This window comes from Amphiprion ocellaris, chromosome 13 (genome assembly GCF_022539595.1).
Source record: "Amphiprion ocellaris isolate individual 3 ecotype Okinawa chromosome 13, ASM2253959v1, whole genome shotgun sequence".
In the NCBI taxonomy this organism is placed as follows: domain Eukaryota; kingdom Metazoa; phylum Chordata; class Actinopteri; family Pomacentridae; genus Amphiprion; species Amphiprion ocellaris.
The window spans coordinates 7,949,576-7,973,271 of NC_072778.1; the positions used below are offsets into that span (position 1 = coordinate 7,949,576).

At 39.9% G+C, this 23,696-nt stretch overlaps 2 protein-coding genes and 1 long non-coding RNA gene across 3 annotated transcripts in view; 1 reads left to right on the forward strand and 2 right to left on the reverse strand.

Annotated features, from left to right (window-relative positions):
- Positions 1 to 532, reverse strand: part of ldb2a (LIM domain binding 2a) — a 130,056-nt gene extending 129,524 nt beyond the window's left edge. The window contains exon 1 of the mRNA XM_055016700.1: positions 373 to 532. Coding sequence (XP_054872675.1) covers positions 373 to 387 — 15 coding nt within the window. The 5' untranslated portion in view covers positions 388 to 532. The remainder of the gene's footprint in view (positions 1 to 372) is intronic.
- A 4,440-nt stretch (positions 533 to 4,972) lies between these two features.
- Positions 4,973 to 19,142, reverse strand: qdpra (quinoid dihydropteridine reductase a). Its single transcript, XM_023268822.3, has 7 exons — positions 19,004 to 19,142; positions 18,822 to 18,914; positions 16,816 to 16,912; positions 15,842 to 15,982; positions 11,500 to 11,608; positions 8,636 to 8,719; positions 4,973 to 6,058 (listed from the first exon to the last, which is right to left on the reverse strand). The coding sequence occupies exons 1-7, from the start codon at positions 19,085 to 19,087 to the stop codon at positions 5,956 to 5,958; spliced, it is 711 nt and encodes a 236-aa protein (XP_023124590.1). The 5' UTR covers positions 19,088 to 19,142; the 3' UTR covers positions 4,973 to 5,955.
- Positions 19,065 to 22,216, forward strand: LOC129350398 (uncharacterized). The gene is made up of 3 exons (XR_008603796.1): positions 19,065 to 19,192; positions 21,058 to 21,118; positions 21,737 to 22,216. It is a non-coding gene; the product is annotated as an uncharacterized LOC129350398 (long non-coding RNA).
- Positions 22,217 to 23,696: the final 1,480 nt, after the last annotated feature.

Genomic DNA, 23,696 nt, shown 5'->3' on the forward strand with positions numbered 1-23,696 from the left:
TTTGTCATGTACATGTGTAAAAAACATATTTCCCTCCAATATGTAGGGAAGCAGAAGCATAAAGTAACATAAAATAGAAGCAGGGAAGTACATTCAAATAAAACCTAAGTATTACATTGTTAAAGCCAGAAGTGAGTGCTGTACTAAACCACTGACTTTATTTAACGCTGACCCTTGTATAATGTGCTACATGCAGGATAAAAACGTGGATCACACTCCTGATTGCACCTCTGTGATCCTGTCTCTGAACTGTTCCTGTCTGATCCAGTTTCTAGTTTGTTGTTTTAGATGCTCGGTTAAAAAAACAGCCGCGACTATGAGAACAGGCAGTCAGGAAGCCGAGAGGCGGTTCCTGGGTTTTGGGTGACTTACTCTCACGCAACACATGTGGCGGCTGGTCCTCGGGAGGCAGAGGGGTCCTCCCCTGCAGGTCAGGTTACCCAGAGCAGCCAAGGGCTAACCACTACCATCTGGCCTCACCTTCCATGTTCATTGCCGCTCCAGGTCTCAATGGCTTCCACATGGCGCCCCGCCATCTCAGACACAACCTCTGCAACACACGCAGAAATACACATTAGTAAAGCTGACTTGCACACAGAAATACTCAAATTCAACTCAGAATGTGTGCAAATCTGTACACATATGGACCAAAATAAGATTAAAGTTAAATCACACAGGCAGTGAGCTAGTAAAAACACACCATATTAAGTTGGAAGATTAAGAAAAAGCAAAAAAAAAAAAAAAAAACGTTGATTTTTAAGATTTAGCTTCATTAATATATGCATACACATTGCACACAAGTAAATATGCACTACAATGCAACTGCACCTATCCACTGGCTACGCTGGCACATACCCAAATACTACACACACACACACACACACACACGTTAATTCCAACGTGCTATAAAAGCAGCATGCACGCACAACCCACATGCATGTACGTGTGCATGCTTCCACGGGTGCACAGACACGCTCACACAACTGCAGGGGTTTGAGGGAGGGGGATGGGGAGCGAGGTGCTTTAATCAGGAAATTCACCTCGAGGGGTTTCATCTAAGCAGGACTGGACGCTGCTCTTCTCCCTGCTTCGCACAATGAATTGAATCACTGAGACAGCCTGTGCTTGAAAGCCCCAATCCACTGTCAATAAAGCTAATGCTATCACAGGTTCTCAGTGTGCAGTGTAATCTATTATATGGTTTCATATGCAGCGTGTGTGGACACAAATTCAGCTGCACTTGAGTTGGAAACTACCATTATTCTCGATTCTAAGGACTCAGTAGAAATAGCAGTTTTCAAAGGCACTATGTTGGCATTAACATACTTGTTTAGAGGCAGGTTTTATGTCTCATGGAGCAAAAAATATATAATAAATAGAAAATGAGAGCAGATGATGGCGTGCAATAGGTCGTAGGTTGGTTTGACCTCAAATTAGCTTCAGTTTCCCTTCATTTCATATTGAACTTAGTGGTTTACTGACACCGAACCCCTCGCAAACGATCAAGCACGAACCTCACTTCCCATGTTGAGTAGAATTTAACTTTGTTCTGTGCCGCACTTTAGAAATCCAACCAAGTGACACATTTTTCTTTGGATTTTTCCATTAATAATGAGTTTCTGGAGGTGACGTGCTTTTCTTTGTCCGTTCAAACGAGGTGGGTGTCACCACTCTCGTTATAAATACCCGGCCCAATTTAGTCAGCGAGATTAAAGCCTTTTAGTGTTCACTTTCCATGCAAACACTACAGCCATTGTGGTCCCACATCAACTGCATGTAAATTCATGACACTCCACCTGTTTTCCTGCCATTGAACAGAGACGCTGTTTAATTTAACATCTCATGGTTTAAGCATTAAACAATGAGTGGTAAAAAAGAGCTCTGTTCTAATTAAAGGGGAAAAAATTACTCGGTAATGCCAAGTTTTCCAATAACTCTAATACGTTTTCCTAATATTTCTTCTTGATAACAACCATTTACATGATAATAAAACATGTGAGGATAAGTGAGGGCATATGTATTATCTTTTAATGATTTGACCTTTATTCTGTATGTACAACCGGAAGGTTAAATGGATGTATGGATGGACGATCACAATCGCTGAATAATGACCCAAAAGGAGCCATAAATCATAAGGTATACACGTGAGGTAAAAGATGATCATCAGAATGAGGTGAGGAACACGATAAGGTAAATGCAGATAGGATTTGAAGCCGCGCCTGCTGCTGAATACGTGAATATTTTCCTCTGGTAATTTTTAGAAATTGGGTTGAGCCGTCATTGTGTTGCAAGATGTTGTGGCATAAAGACAGAAATGTACAAAAACATAGTGGAGTATTACTTTAATGTGTGGAGTGGTGGGTCATTATGAGAAAGGAGGAATGTTTCAGTGTGTTGATAGACTGTTTATTGGTAGGATACGTCCACTTGATAACCTGGTCATTGATAAAAAAACCCGAAAAACTCACATCTGTGCATCAAAGCTACAAATTTACAAGCTTTAGTCTACTCCCCATTGGCTTTAAATGGCTTCAGATAAACCCCTACATGATTGCATCCTTTAAAATCTGCAGCTCTATGCACACCAGCTCACCTATGACTCTACACAATGTTAAGGTGTAATGTTAGTGTAATTTAGCCATGATTTTGCAAATGTTGGAACTGACTGATGAAAAATAATGAAACAAAAACTCTGAGGCCATCATTGGTGAACTGCATTTTCAAGGTAGACATGCTAAGCCATGACGTCGACTGCTTATTTGGCTCATGATACGTCTTCCAGCAAATGTTTACAAGGTAAAAGACTTGATTTTCACTGGAGGGCTTCTTGAGTATCCAAAATAGTTAGCATATATTGATATATAACGAGGCACACTGGGATGGAAGATGCGCATTTCCAATTCCTAGTTTGCACTGTCCCATTAACGGTCCTGTTGACCTTATTTGACTTTGTTGGCTCTGTGTGTAAACAAGGCGACAGACTTTCCCAAATTACTATGGTTATCCTGTATTTACATTCATGCCATCAGAGTCCAAGGATGTGAAAAAACCAAAACACTCTGCTGCAGCTTGAGAGAAGAGTGCCCCAGATAAATCCTGTTTAGCACACCGCTGCACCTGTGACATACAAATAATTTGCTTCTCATAGGTTTACATTGCACAAAACAATAGCATCTGTGGCGCTGGGTGACAACTTATCTGCCCCAGCTGAAACAGGAACAACACGCTCTGTCTCAGCGGTAATCTTTGATCAGCTGAAACGCTTTCTGTGATAAACATTGACTCGATCCCCATGGGCAATCACTCCATAGTGCTGGCGTCATGGGAGGTAATGTATGCATAGACGTGTTGAATTCGCCTCGGGCCCTCACACACACACACACACACACACGTGCAAACAAACACACGCAGCGTACACACAGTGAGATGAATTGCAACGCCACCTAGAATAAATACATATCAGCTACAGTGAGCTGGGGCGCTTTGCTCTTTCCTATTAATCCTCAGCATGGTGATTTATTGCTGTGTGCTTGTCAACAGCCATATAGTCCCCTGGAACTGTGGCCAGCCAGGAGAAATAGTAGAGTTTAAGACTAAGGCCCAACAGCTGCCCCGTATTCTATTTATGTGCATTCTGGTCCACGCTGAGGGCGGATATATGGGCTGGTTGAACAACAACAATATTTTGTGCGAAAGAGGAATGGGCCTGTAAAATAATCAATTCGTCATAATCCAAGTTTTAAATTGATGTCTACCCAGATGTCACCGCTGCAGAGATTTGCATTTGCCAAGGTGAAAGGCCTGGATGCTCAGCAATCAGCTCTGCACAGGAGAGTGAATGCTAAAGGGCCTTTCTGTAAGTTATTTTTATACAGTGTATGCACAGCAGTGCATATTCAGCTCTGGGTGTTAACTCATCCATTTGATTCATATGACTTCACCTGAAAAACACTGAGCGTCAGTGAAGCAGCGGTACGCTTAATAAAGAGCACCATCTAGTGGGCATCTCTATACTGAGCTATTCCGGTGATATTTTTGTCTGTCGTCAACAAATTCCATGTCGAATCCAAAGCCCACAGAGAATTGAGCCTATTATCAAGTTTTGTGTGGGTCCCGACTACAAAGGCCGGATCAGACACGAAGGAAGCAAGATTGGAGTTCACATGGCAATCAAAAACAGGCTTGTTTTCTTATATGACACTGCGATTTTGACAAGCAGGCGTATTTATTTGAAGATAAGGAGCCTACAAGTGAGCAAATTAATTAGCTTAAATTTTTTCAACTTGAATTATTTGAAATCAAAGGACAAAAAGATCTAAGCATCATCTTCATTAAAATGTTGGTGAAATTATGCTTTTGAAGAACTTGACCTTGAAGAAACAAACAAACAAACAAAAAAAAACTATGTCTTACAAATCTGTTACTGAAAATAGTTCACAAAAATCCCATTCATGTAAGAAACACTAAAATCTAAAGCCCCAATCTGTGCCAGGGAAATCATTTAGCACTTTACACACACATGTACACTACCAGTCAAAGGTTTGGACACACTTTCTCATTCAATGATTTTTATTTATTTGTATTATTTTCTACATTGTAGATTAATACTGAAGATTAACAGTTTTTTGTTTGCAACTCCGTACGTATTCTTTTATAGTTTTGTCTTCAGTATTAATCTACAATGTATAAAACAATTAAACAAAAACCACTGAATGAGGTGTGCCCAAACTTTTGACTGGCGTGTCTATTCATCTATCCATGGCATTTCTTGACTACAAAATATAGACTATGATCAGTTTATATTTTTTAATTTCCAGGATGTTCCTTTATGTTACAATCTGATTCATACAGGATTGTGTGATGCACAAAGTCATAATTTAACAAATATTTACCTTAGATTGAAACCAACTGAACCTTTAAGTGTGACTGTTTACATCAGTGGTTTAAAGACTCAATGTGGAATGCTCAGTCCTTTATTTTTACTCATTTTATTGTGAATTTTGACACAATAGACAACTTAGAAAACTCACAACAGGAACTGGGCAGTTTTCATACCACGAACACCAAGGACACTTGGACTTGACAGCTACAAACAGAAAATAAGGCCACTCCACTTTAAAGCGTATTGTCCGTTTGAGAGAAGACAGCGGCTTTCTTCTACTTTGAGTTTCCGCAGTGGCTGAGGACCTCCAGGGGAACATTTAACAGTAGAAACTAAAAGGTCTACAGATCTCACATGTCACATTGGACTCACAGGTAATGTCGTTATGAAGCTGTTTAGCGGGGAAGGATGGTCAACTACAGCAAATCATAGGTGGGAAAAGACACTGCTCTTTAATTTTCTGCATTTTTCCTGCCATAATAACACTAGAATATAATCATTTGGCATCACAAACTGGAAAGCTTCACAAATATGCATCATTAAAGCTCCCGCTTTCACATCAGTCACACCAAATGATCCCCAAATACACCAGTATGTACTCTGTTTCTCAATTAAAACAATTTCACATCACTGATCTTTGAAATGAAATACTCTGAGTAAGTCTTGATGGTCCATTGGTCAACAGTGAATTATCATTAGTGGAGATTTACCACAGTCTGATTGTGTGTTACAGCGGGACGGTCGCAGTGATGTACAGCTAGATGGCGCTGTGAGGCTACATTTGCAAAGAACGCCCTCCTCCCTCCTCCTCCGAAGCTAACCCATGGGGCGTCTCCTCTCCACCTCCCTCTTTTATTCAGTTCCTCTCTGTCACCATCTCACTTCTTCACCTCTACACCTTCCAGCCCTCCTCATCACTCCTCCCATCTCTCTTACTCTTCTTCACCACACCCTCCTCCCTGATTCAGCCTCTTTCTCTGTGGCTCTCCGTCTTCTCCTCTCCCCCCCCATCCATCTTTATCTCTCCCTCCCTACCAACCCCCATCGCCGGCTCCACAGCTCCACTCTGTCCTCTACTGAGCAGCCACAGCCTGGGTTTCACCTCCGGAGGTCAGCAGCTGCATCAGGCTTCCTGAGGCCGGCCGGTTTGTTCCGGTGGCCCAGTTGAAGAACATCCTGCAGAAAAATTAAGAATTAGGAACAGTTTAGGGATTTCACTGAAGCCCTCAAAGCCCTCTATAAAAGCAGTACACTCAGTATAAACAAATGCAAGGCAAGAGTTCTGCAGTAATTCATGACGGCTATAATGTGAGTTTTTGTTACATGTAGAATCAACTGACTTTTGTGTTGTACCTTATTCACAGAAATGACTTGGATATAATAGAAGTACTTGTTAGCAGAGAACAGTACAGTTTAACAACATCACAAACTGCAGCCACCTAATGACCAAACAGGTGGATCTCTCTCAAATAGTTCAAACAAAAACTGAACTTTGGGGCAGGATTGTTATATCAGACATTACTGAAAAGTATTGGTCAGGGTGAGACTGCCCTGATTAAAGCCTGAATCTTACAAGAAGGGGTTTCAAGAATACGTCCGAACATTTTTGTCCAAAGTAATAATAATTTGTACTGTAAATAAGCTCTTCAACAGCATCCAGGTTTTATGAATGAACAGAGGCAGATAAAAGATAAGAGACAATGACAAACTAACTGCTACCTTCCTTCATTTCCGGTCACCCGGACCATTTTTATTTCTGCCGTCAGCTGTTTCCTCAGGGATTATCAAAGTGGATCAAATCTTATCTAATCTCCACTGGCCTAGAGAGAGAAACACTACAGACATTGACACATACTCATCTCTAAAGCCTGTAGTCAAATGTATTCTAATAATCGGAAAACTCAGCATTTCTAAAGTACTCTAAGAAACTTTAGCTGCCAAGATTCATCAATATGTTCACTGAAACTAGAAATTTTAAGCATGTCAAACCAACTACACTGGGATGGTTAGCATTAAACAGATTTATGCCATTGTTTATTAAAGTTTTGTGTATTATAGTGCCATGTTCGAGGCTGCAAAATATGTTTTAACAAGATAAACAAATTGATGACGCACACACAATCAAATAAAAACACACCTAGTCTACGAACAATCTGAATCCATTCTGCCATCTTCTGGTGAAACACCAACTACCAATACATTTTGTTGTTTTGTTGTTATAAATGACATCCGTATGCAATTTCAGAAGAAAACTATTACTTCACATGAATAAATGTGACTAGTAAATGTATGTAATGCATGATTTTCAAGGAAACAATTATCCCTGGAAAGACTACTAGAATGTCTATTGGTAATGCACTTTTTATTTTGTGCCCACTCTTGAGCATAACTGGCAAATAGTAACTCAGGTATTTCCAGTAGCTTTGATAGCTGAAATGCTGCTGTGATCTAACACATCAAAGGTAAATGCGATGATTATGGTGCCGTTCCCTCAGAATCAAAGAGCTTCTTGGACCAAAAAGTGAACAATCAGAGAGAGATTCAGTATCTGCCCACAGCTGTTTTAATAGGACACAATGTGAATCCGACGCATAAAAACAAGTTCTGAGTGTCAGAGGGGAGCCGTTTGTGATTAAAGGCATGTGGAAGCAGCTGAACAATATCAGAATATGAAAGATGCATTCTAATATGTCCTCACACTCACAGGATCCAAGAGAAATCCACTGTTTATAGGAACAGATGAAAGTATCTTCAGTCTGTCGAATATGAGCCTAAAAGTACTTTTGGAACACTAATTGGACCTAATTCACACAGATGTAAAGTTATCTCAGGTTTCTATTAAGATTTATGTGAAAGAAACTCACAAACTCTTTCGAACCCATGACCTAAGCCATTTACTGTACATTTCCTTATATCTACCTTTGATTGCAAGCAAAAGATCAGGGTATCAAAAAGTATATAGCAACATGTAGCAGGTTAACTGTGTGAACAAAGCGGTTTTGTTCCTGTCACATTTTCTCCTCACTTTGGCCCCATTTTTCATTGCAATATAAAGTCCTGTACCTCTAAGGAAACAGCACAATCATGACATCTTACCACTTACATTTTTAATTGTATTTGTCTTGTTGTTTTCTATATGCTCGGTTCATGTAGCTGGCAGTTCAGCCAAATAGTCTCTGAATTTTAGCCATCAGGCTGTCATAGCTGAGTCACTGTTGACTTCTCAATTGCACCTAACAGGATGCTTTTAAAAAAAACAAACAAACAAAAAAAAAAACAGAATGTGTTTCGTGTAAATGGCTTATTTTTGGCCATTTTTAAACTGAGGCCCTTGGAATGAAAATAATTTTGATGAAATATCACGATATTAAGGTTAGATATGGTTAATTTTTCCAGCAGAACTGCACATCACACATGATTATTTTGAGAAAAGGCTAAAAATCCAATCATTCTCATTTTTATAGATTTTGGCTCTAATAAATGGTGTAATTTTGGTATTTTTTAAAATATAACACGTCTTCAAAATCTGTTTCTGGGATTCAGAGTGAGCGGTTATAACAGATATCCTAAATGAGACTAAAATTTGTAAATTAATGATGCAGCAGTGTTGGAGGGAAGAGCATACCAATATTGTAATACATGAAAAAAAAGAGGACACTCATTCTAAAATATAGTAATTTCTTGTTTACAGCTCTCTACACACTTAAAATAAGAAATAAAATCACATAAATCCTTAATCCCTGCGTCACTCACTCTGCAATGTACTCCAGCGGTGTCCAGGAACCGAAATCTGCGTCAGGCATGAACTTCCTGTTCATCGGCGTATCCAAGGTAACGCTGCCAAATGAAGCCAGATGACAATCAGGGTGAGTTGCTGCATCTGAGCAGCAGAGAGGAAGCAGCGCTGGCAGACTGCAGTATCTCCACACATACAATCACAGAGACTGTACACAGGGTTTGCGTAAATCTGAAAGCAAATTAAAACATCCTAATCCCTGTGCTGAATGTACTGCAGTATTTTCTGGGGGGAGGAATCACCATTGTTTGTAAATTATGTGCATACATTCAGCTACAAGGACACTTTATTCTTTAGGAAATATGTAAATTTGGAGAGATGTAACAGAGCAACACAACTACATTTACTAATGTTCTTTAAAAAAAACAACAACTGTATGGCTGCTTTCAAGACTCACAGCTCATGGAGGCAGTTAAGTAACTATAAAACCCTTAGTGCTTGAGTGAGAAAATTTGCATTGTGAAGTGCTGAAGTGGGCACAGCTCCCTCAGTTTTGTCTGAGGGGGGCTCACAGTGTAAGACTTTAAAAACCCATGTTCAACCATTTATCTGGCTTTTGCAGGAATACGCTCTATGATGCGAATTTCAACAAATGTTGGTGTATGTTGGCGCAGCAGCACAAGGAAAGCTGGGGGTTGTAGCAGAAATGCAAGTCATGGGGGTAATGCTAAACAGATGTGACAGTGTGCTGGAGAGGCAGACACAGCCCAGCCTCATGTTGGAGGAAAATGCAGCCAAACAGAGCGCAGGACCGAGATACACCCCTGAAAATACATTTTAAGCTCGTCACGATGACACGGCAAAAACTGGTTCTAAATTCAATAAGCCCACATAGGGGAGAATGACGCAAAGGGAAACGTGTGATCATTCATCTACACCAGATCATGTGCACAACCAGACATCTACTGGTTGAAATGGTACCCTTACTCATGTTTTATTCTCGCAGCTTATCTTCACATAGCACTTATCCATCCAACACAACAAAGACTGTGTGGCACAGCTAATTTTCCAGCACAATAGCTTTTATCTTCAGTTCTTTCACCAGCTGTGTGTATTGTCAGTGTATTTAAAGCAGCACTGTGGTACAGTAAATGCACACCACATTTTTTTCAACCCTCAGTACAAAACTGAATCCAATCCACCCCAAACCGAGACCCTATAGGGCTGTGGTGTTATATTTAATTAATTATGCTGCTGGATGTGGATTCTGTTCTCCACCAATAATGAATGATACATTTGAAGAGGGAAAAAAACACATCTGCAAACATTAAGCTAGCACTCCCTAAAAGGGAAAAAGCAAAATATTACTTTTATCTCTTTGTTATAAAGCATGATGGGCCATCCAGGCTGATGCTGTGTGCAGTTTACTGTAGTCATGTTACAGTATATCACACTATTGCTGTTCCAGTTGGTTTGTTGCTTAAAATAAACCCTTTATAGGCAGAAGATGTGACAACTTTCACTTCATGTCCCCTGTGGTTGTTGATTTCATCCCTACAAACTGATCTGTGTTCAATCAAAGCTTAATTACTGAAATGTTTCCATGAAGCGATTCCCCTCCTGCCTTAACAACAGCTTAGATGTAACTCTACACTGTTGCTTCCTCTAGAATGCATGGATCTATGAAGTTCCACACTGACTGCAGCTCACACACACCAGCTCACCTATGACTCTGCTCAAAAACTGTAAAACTACACAATAGCAAACTGTAATATTAGAGTAATTCAGGCATACATGTTTGATTAGGGAACTGGCTCTGAACTAGAATATTAATTGGAGAGTCTCACCCTGCAGGCAGACAGGACTGGTTCCTTGAATGGATTGTTATGTATGAAATCCCAGAACCGTCGCTGGCAATGTGCAGTTTCTTGTCATACATTTTTAAAAAACTAAACAAAAAAAAAAAAAAAACACCTTATTGACATCTAACCAAGTAACAAATTTGATTTTCACCAGAGCAGGTTTGAAAGCTGATCAAAAGTTAAGTGAAAAGTAACCCTGATGTCATCGAGATTATCTTGACTTTACTTCGTAGCCACACATCTGCAAAGCAAACTAGAAGAACAGAGCTCAGAGGAGGAGGCAGAGGAAGTCTGCAAGGATTCAATATTTTTGAAGCTTGATTAATACTGCAAAATTAATGTCAGGATATCCCCGAGTCTGCTGCTTCGATTATGAACGTTCTGTCTTAACCCTTTGATGCGTAGACCACATCAGGAGATACCCATTTTCCATTGGATTTGGGTCATTTTTGACCCAGGTTATGCATCAAAGGGTTAATCTGAGTCAATGTCATGGAAATGCAACATTAAATCACTACCTTGAACTTTTCTTTTCTGTTAAGTTTTTCTAATTTTCAAGAAAAAGGCAACATCAGACAGGTTCATAGCAAAGTGCTTATTTCTGTGTAAGGAATTCTTACTTGTTCTCCTGCCCATTATTACAATAATTGACTTGTCAGCTTTGAACAGTCACACTGCTGTGCATTGTCATCATAACACCTACTCATAGCTATGAGGCTTAATTGGAAGTGGCATATTAACAATTTGTTGGTGAGGAGAGTTTGGAACTTATGGGTTAGTGGTAAAAGGTGGGTGAGTGTAGCTCACCAGTTGGAACTAGTGTGACTTCAAAATGATCTCAGCTGCCACCAAGAAGGATATCAATAAACTCTCAAAAGTCAAACTACAAGAACACACTTTGAGTGTATTATTCCTTTAAGGCTGTGAGAGCAACAGGAGCACTATAAATCAGTTGGTGCTGGAGATCTAGATGTGCATTTTGACCAAGAGTGTCCATAATATTGTATTCCAGTACTCACGGCAGTATGGCAACAGCAGCAGCTCCTGACGGCATCCCACTGTTTTTTGCTGCAAGACTCTGACACAGCTGGTGGACGGCAGCTTTTGCCATGCCATAGCCGACCATGCCTGGAGATTACAGACAGAAAATGACTTTAGCTTCCTGGAGAAAACTCAGTTTGCAGAGGCAACACAGACCATCTCAAATGCATCACACACAGCAGTCTGGGAGCCGACGACACTGATTTAGTCGAGAGAGGTCAAGTGGGCAGGCATTTGTGACTCTGTATGTTGACACTTTTTAAGTCGCCAGCAATGTAAAATGCTGCCCACTTCCTAAAATTCTGGTATGTTTACTCAGAATAAAGCTTTACACAGCCAGGATGCAAAAAGCCACTCTGGCATTTTTTACACTGAATTTGTACCTGAACTTGGCCTTGGATAACTTGGAAACAGTAAGTATTTCTCCCCTCAAACAACTAAACAGACTTTCCAAAGAATGCTGTAACTCCACTCAACGCCCCCCCTCTTAACCATCTTATGTCAGGCTTACAAAGCCCTGACCAATAGGAACAAGGGGTGGTGACATGACTTCTCTTTTAAGTCCTTGTTTTTCTCCAAGAGGAAAATCAGTAATAATTCAAAGGGAAACACGAGCTAGGGGGTACCAGACATGCAGCTGTGTTAATGCATTGATTTGCTGTAAAACTACCAGATCAGTCTGCATGTTTAGAAATCCTGTACCTGACATTCACATGTTCCTGTCTCGCTAGAGCCAACATGTGTCCATCAACAGTTAATCGAATTATCCAATTAGCCCCTGAAACACAGTCTGCTGTCACTGTAAGGTGTTTTAGGAGCAATGCCTGAAGTACAAAGGGGGGAATTATTTGTAAAACATATCAATAACCAGGATTCATTCATTCAGTGTTTTACTAAACTAGGCTGCAATATTACAACACAAAGGATGTCTTTGCCAGTAAGGCTGTAGTCACATGAGAATCTGCTGCTAAACCACAATCATTTCAAAGCCAATAACTGTTTAAATGGGAAGCCACAAGTACAAAGCAATCCATAAATCCTGGAAATGTCATCATCATTTTTATATGTGGACATGAAAATATTTTCTGTTTAGAGTTAATTTTTATTCATCCCATTTAGACAGAACGCTACACTTAATTCTAATTCTTTATCTGTATTAATCGAATAATATTGGCAGTTTTTTTCATTTGAGGTATATTTAGTTCAAATGTGCACAGATTACATCAGATATTCAATCCAGTGTAGTGCCAGATGCACTGATAATTTCCTCTCACACCTCTTCGATCTCTAACGTTAGTTTTATGAGTTTATCAGTTATGTAGCCTTTAAACCAAGGAACATGTTTATTATAGTGTAACATGTTTTTACTTGTGTTGCATAAATTTCAACCACAGTTAAGCTTCACAGCTGGTACAACTTGCCCAAGTAAAGGAGCTGTAATGGGACATTGAACCAGGAGAAGCATTCAGGGAGCCTAAACAAGAATCCGACTCATCCAAGGTGTTTCAAATTAAACTTCAGAGTCTCAGGTTGATACTCCATTTACTATGTACTGACCTGTGGTTTTCTGTTATGTTTAAGCACCTGCTCTACTGACTTCCCACAGGACAATCCTCACTGTGTGAGTGTTAAAGAATGAACTGGGCTTCTACATGTAATTTAACACACAAGTTGCTTGAATAGAGTTGCATATCTTGGAAGATAATCACAAATGATCAAAACCCCACATGGCTAAGCCGAGAGAACTCCGATGCCCTGGCACCTTCTGGGGTTTAAGTTCTATTTTAAATCCCAAATCTGGGGTCATATCCTCAAAAAGGGCATTCGCATGACTTTGTAATCCCTTTATTCATTTTCTGGCTTTTAATTTAATTTTTTACATTTATTTTTCTATTTCCAATAAAATTGGTTTACTTCTCCCCTAGACAGAATAAATCGCAGTAGAAACAAGCCTTTGTTAACTAACCTGAACATTTGATCAATCCCAAAATGATCCTCCATTTTTACTACTTTACAACCCGATGTGATACTTCTCATTTTGGTCGGTTATCTCACACACCTGCTGGTGGTTTCCACCATTTAACAGCCTATTCATTCATAAAACTTTGATTAACAACAACAAAGTAAAAGTCAATTCAATTAGTCATCCTAATTTGCGTTCCTCTGCACTGTTGATCTGGATCCTGCTGATGCTCATTAACTTTCCACTCACTTTGTTTGATCAAAGCACTCGGGAAAAAAAAGGATGAGCACAAGTACCTCTCATGGTTGTTTGTTGTATTTCTTAACATTTGGCACCTGATACTGCTTCATATTTAATTAGAGCTTCAAGAAATAGATTTAAAAAAAAAAAAAAAACACTTATTTGCTTCACAATTAAAATACAGAGTTCTACGTAAAGAGTCAGACTGAAGAGAACAGTATAGACAAAGGGCCTCAGTATGTGTAAGTGGTGTTAACGCACTCCATCCACGTGGTTAATGTATGAAGGGCCATGACTGCTGACTCATTCTCTTCCTAAGCCAGCAGCCAATGAGCTCGTCGGATCTGTGTGGACTGCTGACCCAGGGCTATGCTGCTGTAGAGTTGGATCTCATCCCATCACATGGCTAGCTTGTAGCGGAGGGTTTGTACGTCACATGGCTGAGCTCCAAAGCCTTTCTGGATGACACAGAGGCACATAAGCTGGTGACTGGTGTCACATGATAAGAAAGCAGCAACTAATGAATTAAAGGATTATAACATTTAAACTGTTCAGTGAAAATAGTCTTCATTTGTCAGTCTGAGTATATTCAAAAGATATTTAATTTACAAAAAAATAAGTTGGAAAAAAAAGGTCTCTTTTCAGAAGCTGGGGACAGGAAATGGTTGGCATTTTTGGTCTATAAATGACAAATTATTAACTGTGTCTACCTTGTACCAACAGACTTTGATAGATGGAATGAAAAAAACAAACTAAGATTAGGTTTCTTTCAACTGATGTGAACTGTGACTGTATATATATTTAGTGGATTTTGTCAAAATGAATACTGCATGTCAATAGGGCTCAGCAACACAGCTGAAAAATGTATGACAGTAAACTGTTACTATTCATTTGGTATTCATAATTACAGCTAACTTTAATGACCCATTTTTAAAAAGACAAGCAAAAAATTGTTTATTTTCAATTTAACCACCTCACCCACAATTTAGCAACTTTAATAATAAAGGAGAAGGGAATGATCTCACCTTGATAAAATTTTAAAAAAACAAACGAAAAAAAAACAAGTAAAACCTGGAAGCGTACAGAGGGCGACCAGTGTAAAGTCGCCACACTATCCTGAAATTAGGCTTTTGAATCGCTGGCCAGCAGTGGGTGTCACTGGACTGGGACCCTGCACTGACCTCCATGTTCACCTGAACACCAAGTCTCTCAGTCCTCAGAGCAGCCCACTGTCACTTAGCCACCTAATGTAAACACAAGACTGTGGGGGACATAGGGCCATTGGAGTTTTTACATCAGGTCTGTGTCAAAAAGGTAACCACTGGCCCAAACCAGACTAGCATACCTCAGGAAACCACATGGCGAGCAATAAAAGGTGAAGGAGCTCCATTATCAAGAAATACCATTGGTTCCTTTTGAGGTGAGGAAGGAGGACAGTTGGGGTTTGTAAATAGAACCCAACTTCGTGTTTTTGCTAAATGCTTTCATTGCAGATTTCATCAAATACGCTGAAGGGAACTATCAATATTTAACTGAGTTCTATTAATAAAGTGTGTATAGCTGGTACATACTACTATTGCATTCTTGTCCAGGTCTAGTTGTGATGAAACCAAATGATGGTGAAAGATTAATTAGGGTGTAATGCTTTGCAAGCTTGGTGTTTCATTATGTTCTTCTTCAGGGTGTCCTCAAACGAGTGAGCAGGTCAGAGCTGAGCCAATTGCTCAACAACACAGGGAGCACAGCAGGGCTCCTAATGGACAAACAGGTCGTTTCAGGAATCCAACCAAAGACTTTTGATTCGTGAAACAGGCTCTCTAACCACTGAGCACCACTGCTGGCACAGAGCTCATTGGCTATTCTCTCTTTTTCCATCTTGTTTTGTTTCTTGGATCCATTTTATCGACACATTTTCCTCGACACTGTTGTGCGCTGGGTGAGACTCCCCTGTGCCTCTGATCAGTACGTCAATTCCCTGGTTAAAGCCTTTAACACTGACGTGACGTCTGAGCAGAGCAGGCCATCAGGTCATTATGATGAGAACAGTAAACACACACACACACACACACACACACACACAAAAGAAAAAAAAAAAACAAAAAAACTGCACGCCTCACCTCCAGTGCCTGACTGGGCTGCTTTAGCTCCAGCCAAAGTCAACAGTCCACCTGGTTTTAGGTGGCGAGCAGCAAGGTGGCTGGAGATGGTGGAGGTCCACACGCTCTGTTTCCACATCAAATCTGTGTTTTTGTACAAGTCTGAAAGAGATTATAGAGGACGGGAGCCTAACATTTATTACCGAAACATGATTGTATTACAGATGAAACAAGGCTGCACAGGACAGACTAGAAACAGTGGAAAATAATAGTCTTGTTCTTTCAAACACCGAAATCTCTCCAGCAGCACATAAATTAGCATAATTAAAAGCATGGTGTAAAAAAGTGATTGTGTCCTGGAGTATTTCTTGGCTCGGACCAGAAACTTCCTGGAGTCTCAGCTGGCTTGCAGACAATTGTTTACTGCCAAGAAACAGTTGGGCACGTGAATTGTTGTTTTTACACCTTGTACAGATCCAACACAGAAAATCTAAAATGGTAATCTGAGCCAGGCTCGTTGTGCTCCCCTGTTTATGCTAAGCTAACCAGCTGTTCTGGGAAGCTTGATTTTCGCCAGCAAAAGCCTTCTCATCTATCTCCCCAGAAAGCAAACAAGCATTTTTTCCCCCTAAATGGTTAAAATATTCCTTTAAATGGCTCATGAAAGGGCAGGATTTAAGCAGCTGACTATCTAGAGAACTGCTGGTTTCCTTTTGCTGCCAGGTAGAATTATCTGTGAGGTGTGAGATAAATGCAGCAAACTAACTGGCAGAGTAAAGAAACTGATTTTAAGACCAGTGAACTGCAGGGTTTAAACAGAAAGCTTAAACCTTTCATTTTAAACGCAGCTTAGATGTTTTCAACCAAATGTGCAATTCATGCAGCATAAAAATACTCAAATTAGATTTATATGTCTTGAAATTTAAGCATGATCAGCTGCAGAGAAGCTGGCTGATGATTAATGTCAAAACAAATACAAAATATTGAACTCTGACCTTTGGAACTACAGTTTCCTCCAGCCCATCCGCCCGCCACACACAAGATGGCGTCCACTTTGTGTTCCCCTAGCAACTGGGCCACATCTGCCGTCACCTGCACACAGCGGCGAGAGATAACTGTTAACGCCTTTTCATGAAACAGGAAATTGTTCATTCATATCAACAAACAAAAGGAGAGACCATTCACATGAGCCGTCGTGATGAATGCAGTGTTTACTTTTCAAAACATGCACATTGGAAAATGAGATGACAAAAAAAAAAAAAAAACCACACACACAAGCAAAGCTACAGACTTTAATTAATTTAAGTCATATAAAATGGCTAAATGAACACATCTAAGATATTAAGGGATATTTAAATGACCTGTTCTTGGAATCACTTTTTGTGCATCAAATAAAGAGAGTCAAGTCAAGTGTATTTACACGGCCGATTATCTTAAACTTTCCTCATGGGGTTCTATGACTCGTACAGCTGAAAATAACAATTACTTTCCTTTTCAATTATTTTCTCAATTAATCGATTAAATGAAATGTAGATCAACATTTCCCAAAGCCCAAGATAACATCCTCAAAAGTCTTGTTTTGTCCACAGCCCAAAGAAATTCAATTGATGCTACAGATGAGGGAAGAAACCTTTTCAAATTTAGGGAGCTGGAACCACAGATATTTGATTTTTTTTTCTGAAAAAAATTACTCAATTTGAACAATCATTTGCCACAGTAGTTGATTATATAATAGTTGAGAACCAATCAATTACTTAGCTTGTACAGGACACACATATGTCCTTAGACTAAATTTTTAAATATATAATGTGAATATTCTTTATTGGGAAAAAAAGCAGCTAACCAGCATTTTGCACATAAATAATAATAAAAAAACAACACTATACTAATGCTGTCAATCATTTTTTAGTCATTTAATTGGTTGATTATTTTCTTTATTGGTCAATTAATGTCAGAAAATGGTGAAAAATTTTGACCAGCGTGTCAAAAAGCTCAAGATGAAGAATGTCTACTTTTGCCCTCAACCCAAATATATTCAGATTGCTCTCTTAGAGGAATAAAGACACCAGAAAAGATTCCAATTCAACAAGCTGGAATCACATTTTATCCTTCTAAAATTACTCAAACTGTAAAGTTCTCGATACATTTAGTAACTGACCATTAATTGATCAGTTGTTGCAGCTGTAGTTTGTACAGCACACACATCTGTCCTTTGACCTTCTGAATGATCGGCGCAACAAAGGGGGGAAAAAAGCTACTTCAGAAACTGAAGATAATAAATAATGTAAACATTTGTCATTAAAACAAGTTGACAGCCTACATGTATTTTCTTTATTACTCGATTAGTTGTTTGTTCAGTAAAGTGTAAGAAAATGTCAACCGCCATCTCCAAAAGCTCAAAATGAGAAATGTCTAGTTTTGTCCACAACCTTAAAGATTTTGAGGGTATTCTCTTAGAGGAATAAAGACACCGGAAAATTAGCTGGAATCAGAGAAGTTTGACATTTTATGCTTCTTCTAAAAATGTAATCAAACTGAAAAGTTTGAAATTAATTTAATTTATTCGTTGACAACTACACAGCATACACACACCTCTCATTTGAGCGTCTGAATGACAGGAGCTAAGAAAGATAATATGCCACCTCATCCACTGAAGATAACCGATAATAAATAAACAGGTAAACAGCCCACATTAATAAAAACAACAACACTATTCCATCAATGCTTGATTGTTAGAGCTCTCTTGCAACAATCTGAACTTTTCCCCTTTTCTAGTGTAACCTGAACGCAACATTAGAATAACGTTTTGCAGCAAGTCAACACTAAACAAGACAAAACTTTAAAAAACACACAAGCAAAATGGCATTTAAGAGGCTACTTTGTTCATATTAAAGCTCTGACTTTAGCTGCTGGCGGGCATATCCTCTTTGCAGCCCGTTAGCTGCCAAGTTTCATATTATTTTGAGGCAGAAATGTGTGATTCCTGCTGCTGTCTGCTCACCTGTCCTGCCTGCTCGGTGAAAGATTCGCTCAATTTCACAATCACGTTTTCATTCGCCTCCTCGTTAGCAGCCATGTCGATGCTGGCGACCCACTGTTTCATTAAACACACAGAGAGTAACAGTTAGCTAGCAGCTTTGCTTAGCTCGGTGTTAGCATGCAGCGTTAGCCGCCGTCGCTCACCCAGCCGTTGGACTTGAAATGCTGGATACACTTGGAGCCCAGAGCGCCTCTTCCTCCGTAGACGATGACCCGTTGAGAAGCCATGTTAGTGCTCCGGCTGTCAATCAGAAAGTGAGGGTCGGAGCCGCGGATCTTCAGCTCAAATACCCGGACACCGTCAGCGGGAGGAGGAGGAGGCTGGAGCAACAGGTTGGAGCTAATGCTGCGTTCAAATACCGTCCGACATACCAAACTCACAAGTCAAACCTTGCAGTAGACGGTGCTAAAAAATGATCGTCTGCCAAAAATGTGATTGCAATCTTCATTATTTCACCTGTTCTTTGTTCTTCATTAACTAATCTAGTCCCTTTTACCGGCCGAAACTGCCTTAAAGGGGCAGTTCAACTTGTGTAATTCAAATTTTCATGTGCCAAAAAGTAACTGTAGCTCCTATATTGTAGATGACATGTTATCAATGCACCAAAATGACTTCATGATTTCATACATGAAGGCTATTAACTCATAGTGTATATACATGAGAAGCAGAACTGTAATATTGCCGATAATCTAGGGCTGCACATAACGATTACTGTCACTGATGATTAAACTGTTGATATGGTTACTGGATAAACAGTTATAGTAAATGGTTAAAAATGTCTCCTACTGTTTTTCTCAAAATTACATACTCAAATTTCATGTTTTGTCCACAGCCCAAATATATTCTGTTTACTATCATAGAGGAGTCAAGAAACCAGAAAATATTGACATTTGTAATTGTAAATGCAAACATTGAATTCGTCACAATCAATCATTCAATTACAAGTTTCACAAAAGTAAACGCATGCTCTCATCACTGACATAAAGTTTAATGTATTTGCATGTTAAGATTGTTTGATCCCAATAAAAGCAGCTGAAGATGTGTAGAAACAAGGTAAGAATCACTTTTTGGCACAACAACCATCTGGTCTTGTCTCAAAAAGATCATCTTTGCAATGTAACCAGGCCTGAAATTTCAGGTGATTATAGGTAATTTTTCCAATATTTAGGCTAGGGTATGACTAACCTTGTTTAGACTGTTAATAGCATGACTTACAGATGGCTTTTATATATCAAGTACAAAGATGATTGCCACTGAAATTATCCTATGGGCTATAATCTTGAAAATATAATTAAATCAGTCATTTCAGTCACAATCCTGTGGCAGCACTCACTATTTGGCAAGTACACAACTGCATTATGTGACTTGAACAAGTTCTTTAAAGCTGTTTCAACTGGATGATAACGTGATAACTGTTCCCACTGACTGCAATCAGTTTGTGGCAGATGATTACTTAGTGCCATGACACCTGAAATTGATTAGACCTCTTCAAAACTCGTCCTTGTGCAACAAAATTACATTTCTGGAGATAACTGATGGATTGCTTTGTACATAAAATGTCAGAAAAAAGTGACCCAACAGCAAATGTTTGTCCTCATAGGAGACTAATTCAGCCATGCACAGTGTACCTCATAGATCCACAAACTGGGAAATTGTATCATTTACATTTAATGTGAAACTTTAGCTTATTTTGATAAACATGTTGAATTAAAAACAAAGAAACAGTATGAATAAAACACTTTGATGTGTGTCATCATGCCAATTTCCTGAGAAATAAATTGGGAAGGAGGTAATGCTTAAAATAACCAAACAGGAATGTTTGTTTTTGGCTCATCTACTAAATTAAAGCTGCATTAATGGATTTTTCTGCTCACTTGACGCTGTGAAATAAGCTGAAAACACAACACTGTTGTATTTTCTCCTCATGAATTTCTTACTGGTAGAAAATCCTTTATTGTCCTGAGGGAGATTTTGTTTTCACAGCTTGTCCACATTTCACACAACAACATATAGATGCAAAACAGCATAAACACCCAACACTCACACTTCCTGCCTTTATACTCATATAATAGGCGCACTGATGTGTCTGGATCTGTATGGCAGAGTTAACAATGCAGTTGGCTGGCATTTTATTTAAACATTAGAAGTGTTATCAGTACTTTTAACCTGAAAACATTTTCTCTTTTCTCTCCCACAGGTTGATGGAACAGACAACCAAGAAAAAAGAGCTCAAAGACAATAAAATGCTTTAGAGAGATGTGGGTGAACTTCACAGAATCTGCACATAGAGGGGTCTTGAGTAACTACTTTCATTGTTTCTCACTTTCCATTTTTAAGTGTTTGGAAATGTACATCAGTTCCTTTGTGAAAATGAATACTAGTACTGTTGCAGCTTTGTGTTTTTTGCCAAATTCAACACAAAAATCTTCCAAAGTTAGACTGTACGGACACCTCACACTCCTATCTTTAAAGTGTATGGGGTGTAGACAGAATCAAACTTGTTCAATTCCTGAAGTGTTGTCAGGATCGGCCAAAATATGGAACAAAACTAATTATGGAAGAGGCTGTCTGCTGGTTTTGTGTGGGCAGTGTACATGAATAATGTATCACTTCCATAGTGTCATTATTCCTTTCTCCATTTGTTGTGTTTCTACTGTTTTCTCCCGCTCTAATTTGTGTCCTGTTAGTTTCATTTGTCTTCTCTACATGTGTGTGGCTGGGCGTGGCGACCTGTTCCTCTCTTAGCTTGTCACTTCACTCCTCACCAGCTTGTCCTGCCTGCTTCTGTTGTAGCGTTGTTGGCCAAATGCTGCTTGTAATTTATGCTCCTCTGTGTTTTTGCTCTTTGTCTAACTTCCTTCTGCCTCTGGTTCCAGTCTCCTACAGAGTCTCTTTGCCAGCCCGCTTTCCCAATCAGCCTGCAACTCGCTGTGCCAGAAGCCACGTCCACCTCCTAAGTCTGCAAACAGTCAGTCATCCACCCACCAGGCCACAGAGCACACTCAGAGCCACCAGTCATCACACAGGTCAAGATTCCCACACCAAGCTGCTCACCTGCTGCAGCCTCCTCTTCTCTATATACCGCCTATCAAATAAGTCTGTTCACAATAACAAAAAAATAAATGCTATGTTTTGCCTTTGGGTCCAGAAATCTAATGATTAACTGCAACAATTACAAAAAAAAAAACATTGTACAAAGGGGCTGTGCAGTGACTTGGTGAGCACTGTTGCCTGCTTCACATCCCAACCTGGGATCTTTCTGCATGGAGTTTGCATGTTCTCCCTGTGCATGCATGTTTTTTCACCGAGTTCTCCGGCTTCCCCTTACAGTCCAAAAATATGCTGAGGTAACTCTAAATTGTCCTTAGGTGTGAATGCCAGTGTGATTGTTTGTCTGTTACGGCCAGCGCCTCCCACCCTGTGTGTGTGTTTTAACTATATGTTGTGGCTATGCAAATAGGGCTGTGTGATCCCCACTCCCTGGTTGGACGACGACTGCAGAGGCGTGACTGCAACTAGGAGTCCTGCGATTGGTGCAGCGCTCACCAGGCTGACCAACCGAAAACTGCCAACCCTTTTAAAAGAGTTGGCAGTTCAACTGAACGGGGCAGCTGACTTCTAGCGTGTCATTCTGTGTGATCTGTGTGGTTGAGGCAGATAGACTGTGTGGTTGGAACTGGGCTAGGATTAGTATTAAAAACTGATACAGCAACATTTCATTTCATTACAGGTAGTTTTTGTTTGTCTAGTTTTCACCAGGGTTAGGGGTGCTGACTCCCATGTAGTTTTGTTTTGTGCCAGTTCCTAGGTAGTGAGCCTTTTTGTTTAATTTTTTTCTTCTGTCCACAGCGAATGTATTGTAGTGTAGTGCAGTGTTAAGTTCTCCTTATGAGAACTCTTGTGTTTTGCTGTTTTCTTAAATTTGAGCAGCACCCACCAGCCCTCTTCCTTAGTTTTGCCTCATTTGTATAATATCTTGCACATTTTTGTTCAAACTAGTATGGCGCTAACTAAAAACTGCTTCCTTTTTTGTCTTTGTAGTAAAAAATGGGAACAGTTAAAGCTGGATTGCTTTACCAACAACAACAACAAAAAAAAAAAAACTAAGAATGTATGGCTGCACATCAACAACTTAGTTTTCATACAGTGAGCACTAGGTGCTGCTGTAAGACTGTGGTGCTGATGACGCAGTGTGAGCTACAGCTTCCCATTATGTTGCTGTTGTGCTATCTGTGCTGTGCCAAAGCAGCATGCCAACGAGACATCCCTGGCTCTCATGAATAAAACATGCGAGATGGCCTTGGCTCCCCTGTCACTGTAGTGAAGCCCCCGATCTGTCACACTCACCTGGATATGACACACACTTCTGCTACAGGGAATAAATGCTTGGTTTGTCTAGTCTGACATTCACATACACACACACACATACACACGCATACACATGGTAAGACAGTGTGAGAGAGACAAATACACACTTTTTCCAGCGCTGTAAACAAAAGTATTATGCCATCCCTTCCTGTCTGTCTCCCTATCTCCCAGAGAAAATGTATGAAAACCACACATGCACACACACATTTCCTTTAGAGTGTGAGATGAGGAGGAGCGGTTTGGGTGATGGGAGTTAGTGAGGCTGACCGAGTTCGCTTCTCCTCGAGAGCTGGGTGACGTACCAAGGAACACATAATAATTATACCCCGCTGTCTGCCTCAGACTTTGGAGAGACATCCTGCAGGTTGCAGACACTCAACAAACACAAAACTAGAAGTACACCAAAGATATCTGTGCCAGGTTGAGTATCTGTCAGCAGCTGGGCTTCCTATGGGGTGCAGTGGACAG

What these genes read in the sequence shown, in the direction of transcription:
- qdpra (XM_023268822.3), bottom strand. Translation starts at nt 19,087, where the DNA reads ATGGCTTCTCAACGGGTCATCGTCTACGGAGGAAGAGGCGCTCTGGGC. An exon ending in ATTTCAAGTCCAACGGCTGG is followed by an intron (nt 18,915 to 19,003) that starts GTGAGCGACGGC and finishes TTAATGAAACAG; the next exon opens with TGGGTCGCCAGCATCGACAT. An exon ending in CCGCTGGAGTACATTGCAGA is followed by an intron (nt 6,059 to 8,635) that starts GTGAGTGACGCA and finishes ATTTTTCTGCAG; the next exon opens with GATGTTCTTCAACTGGGCCA.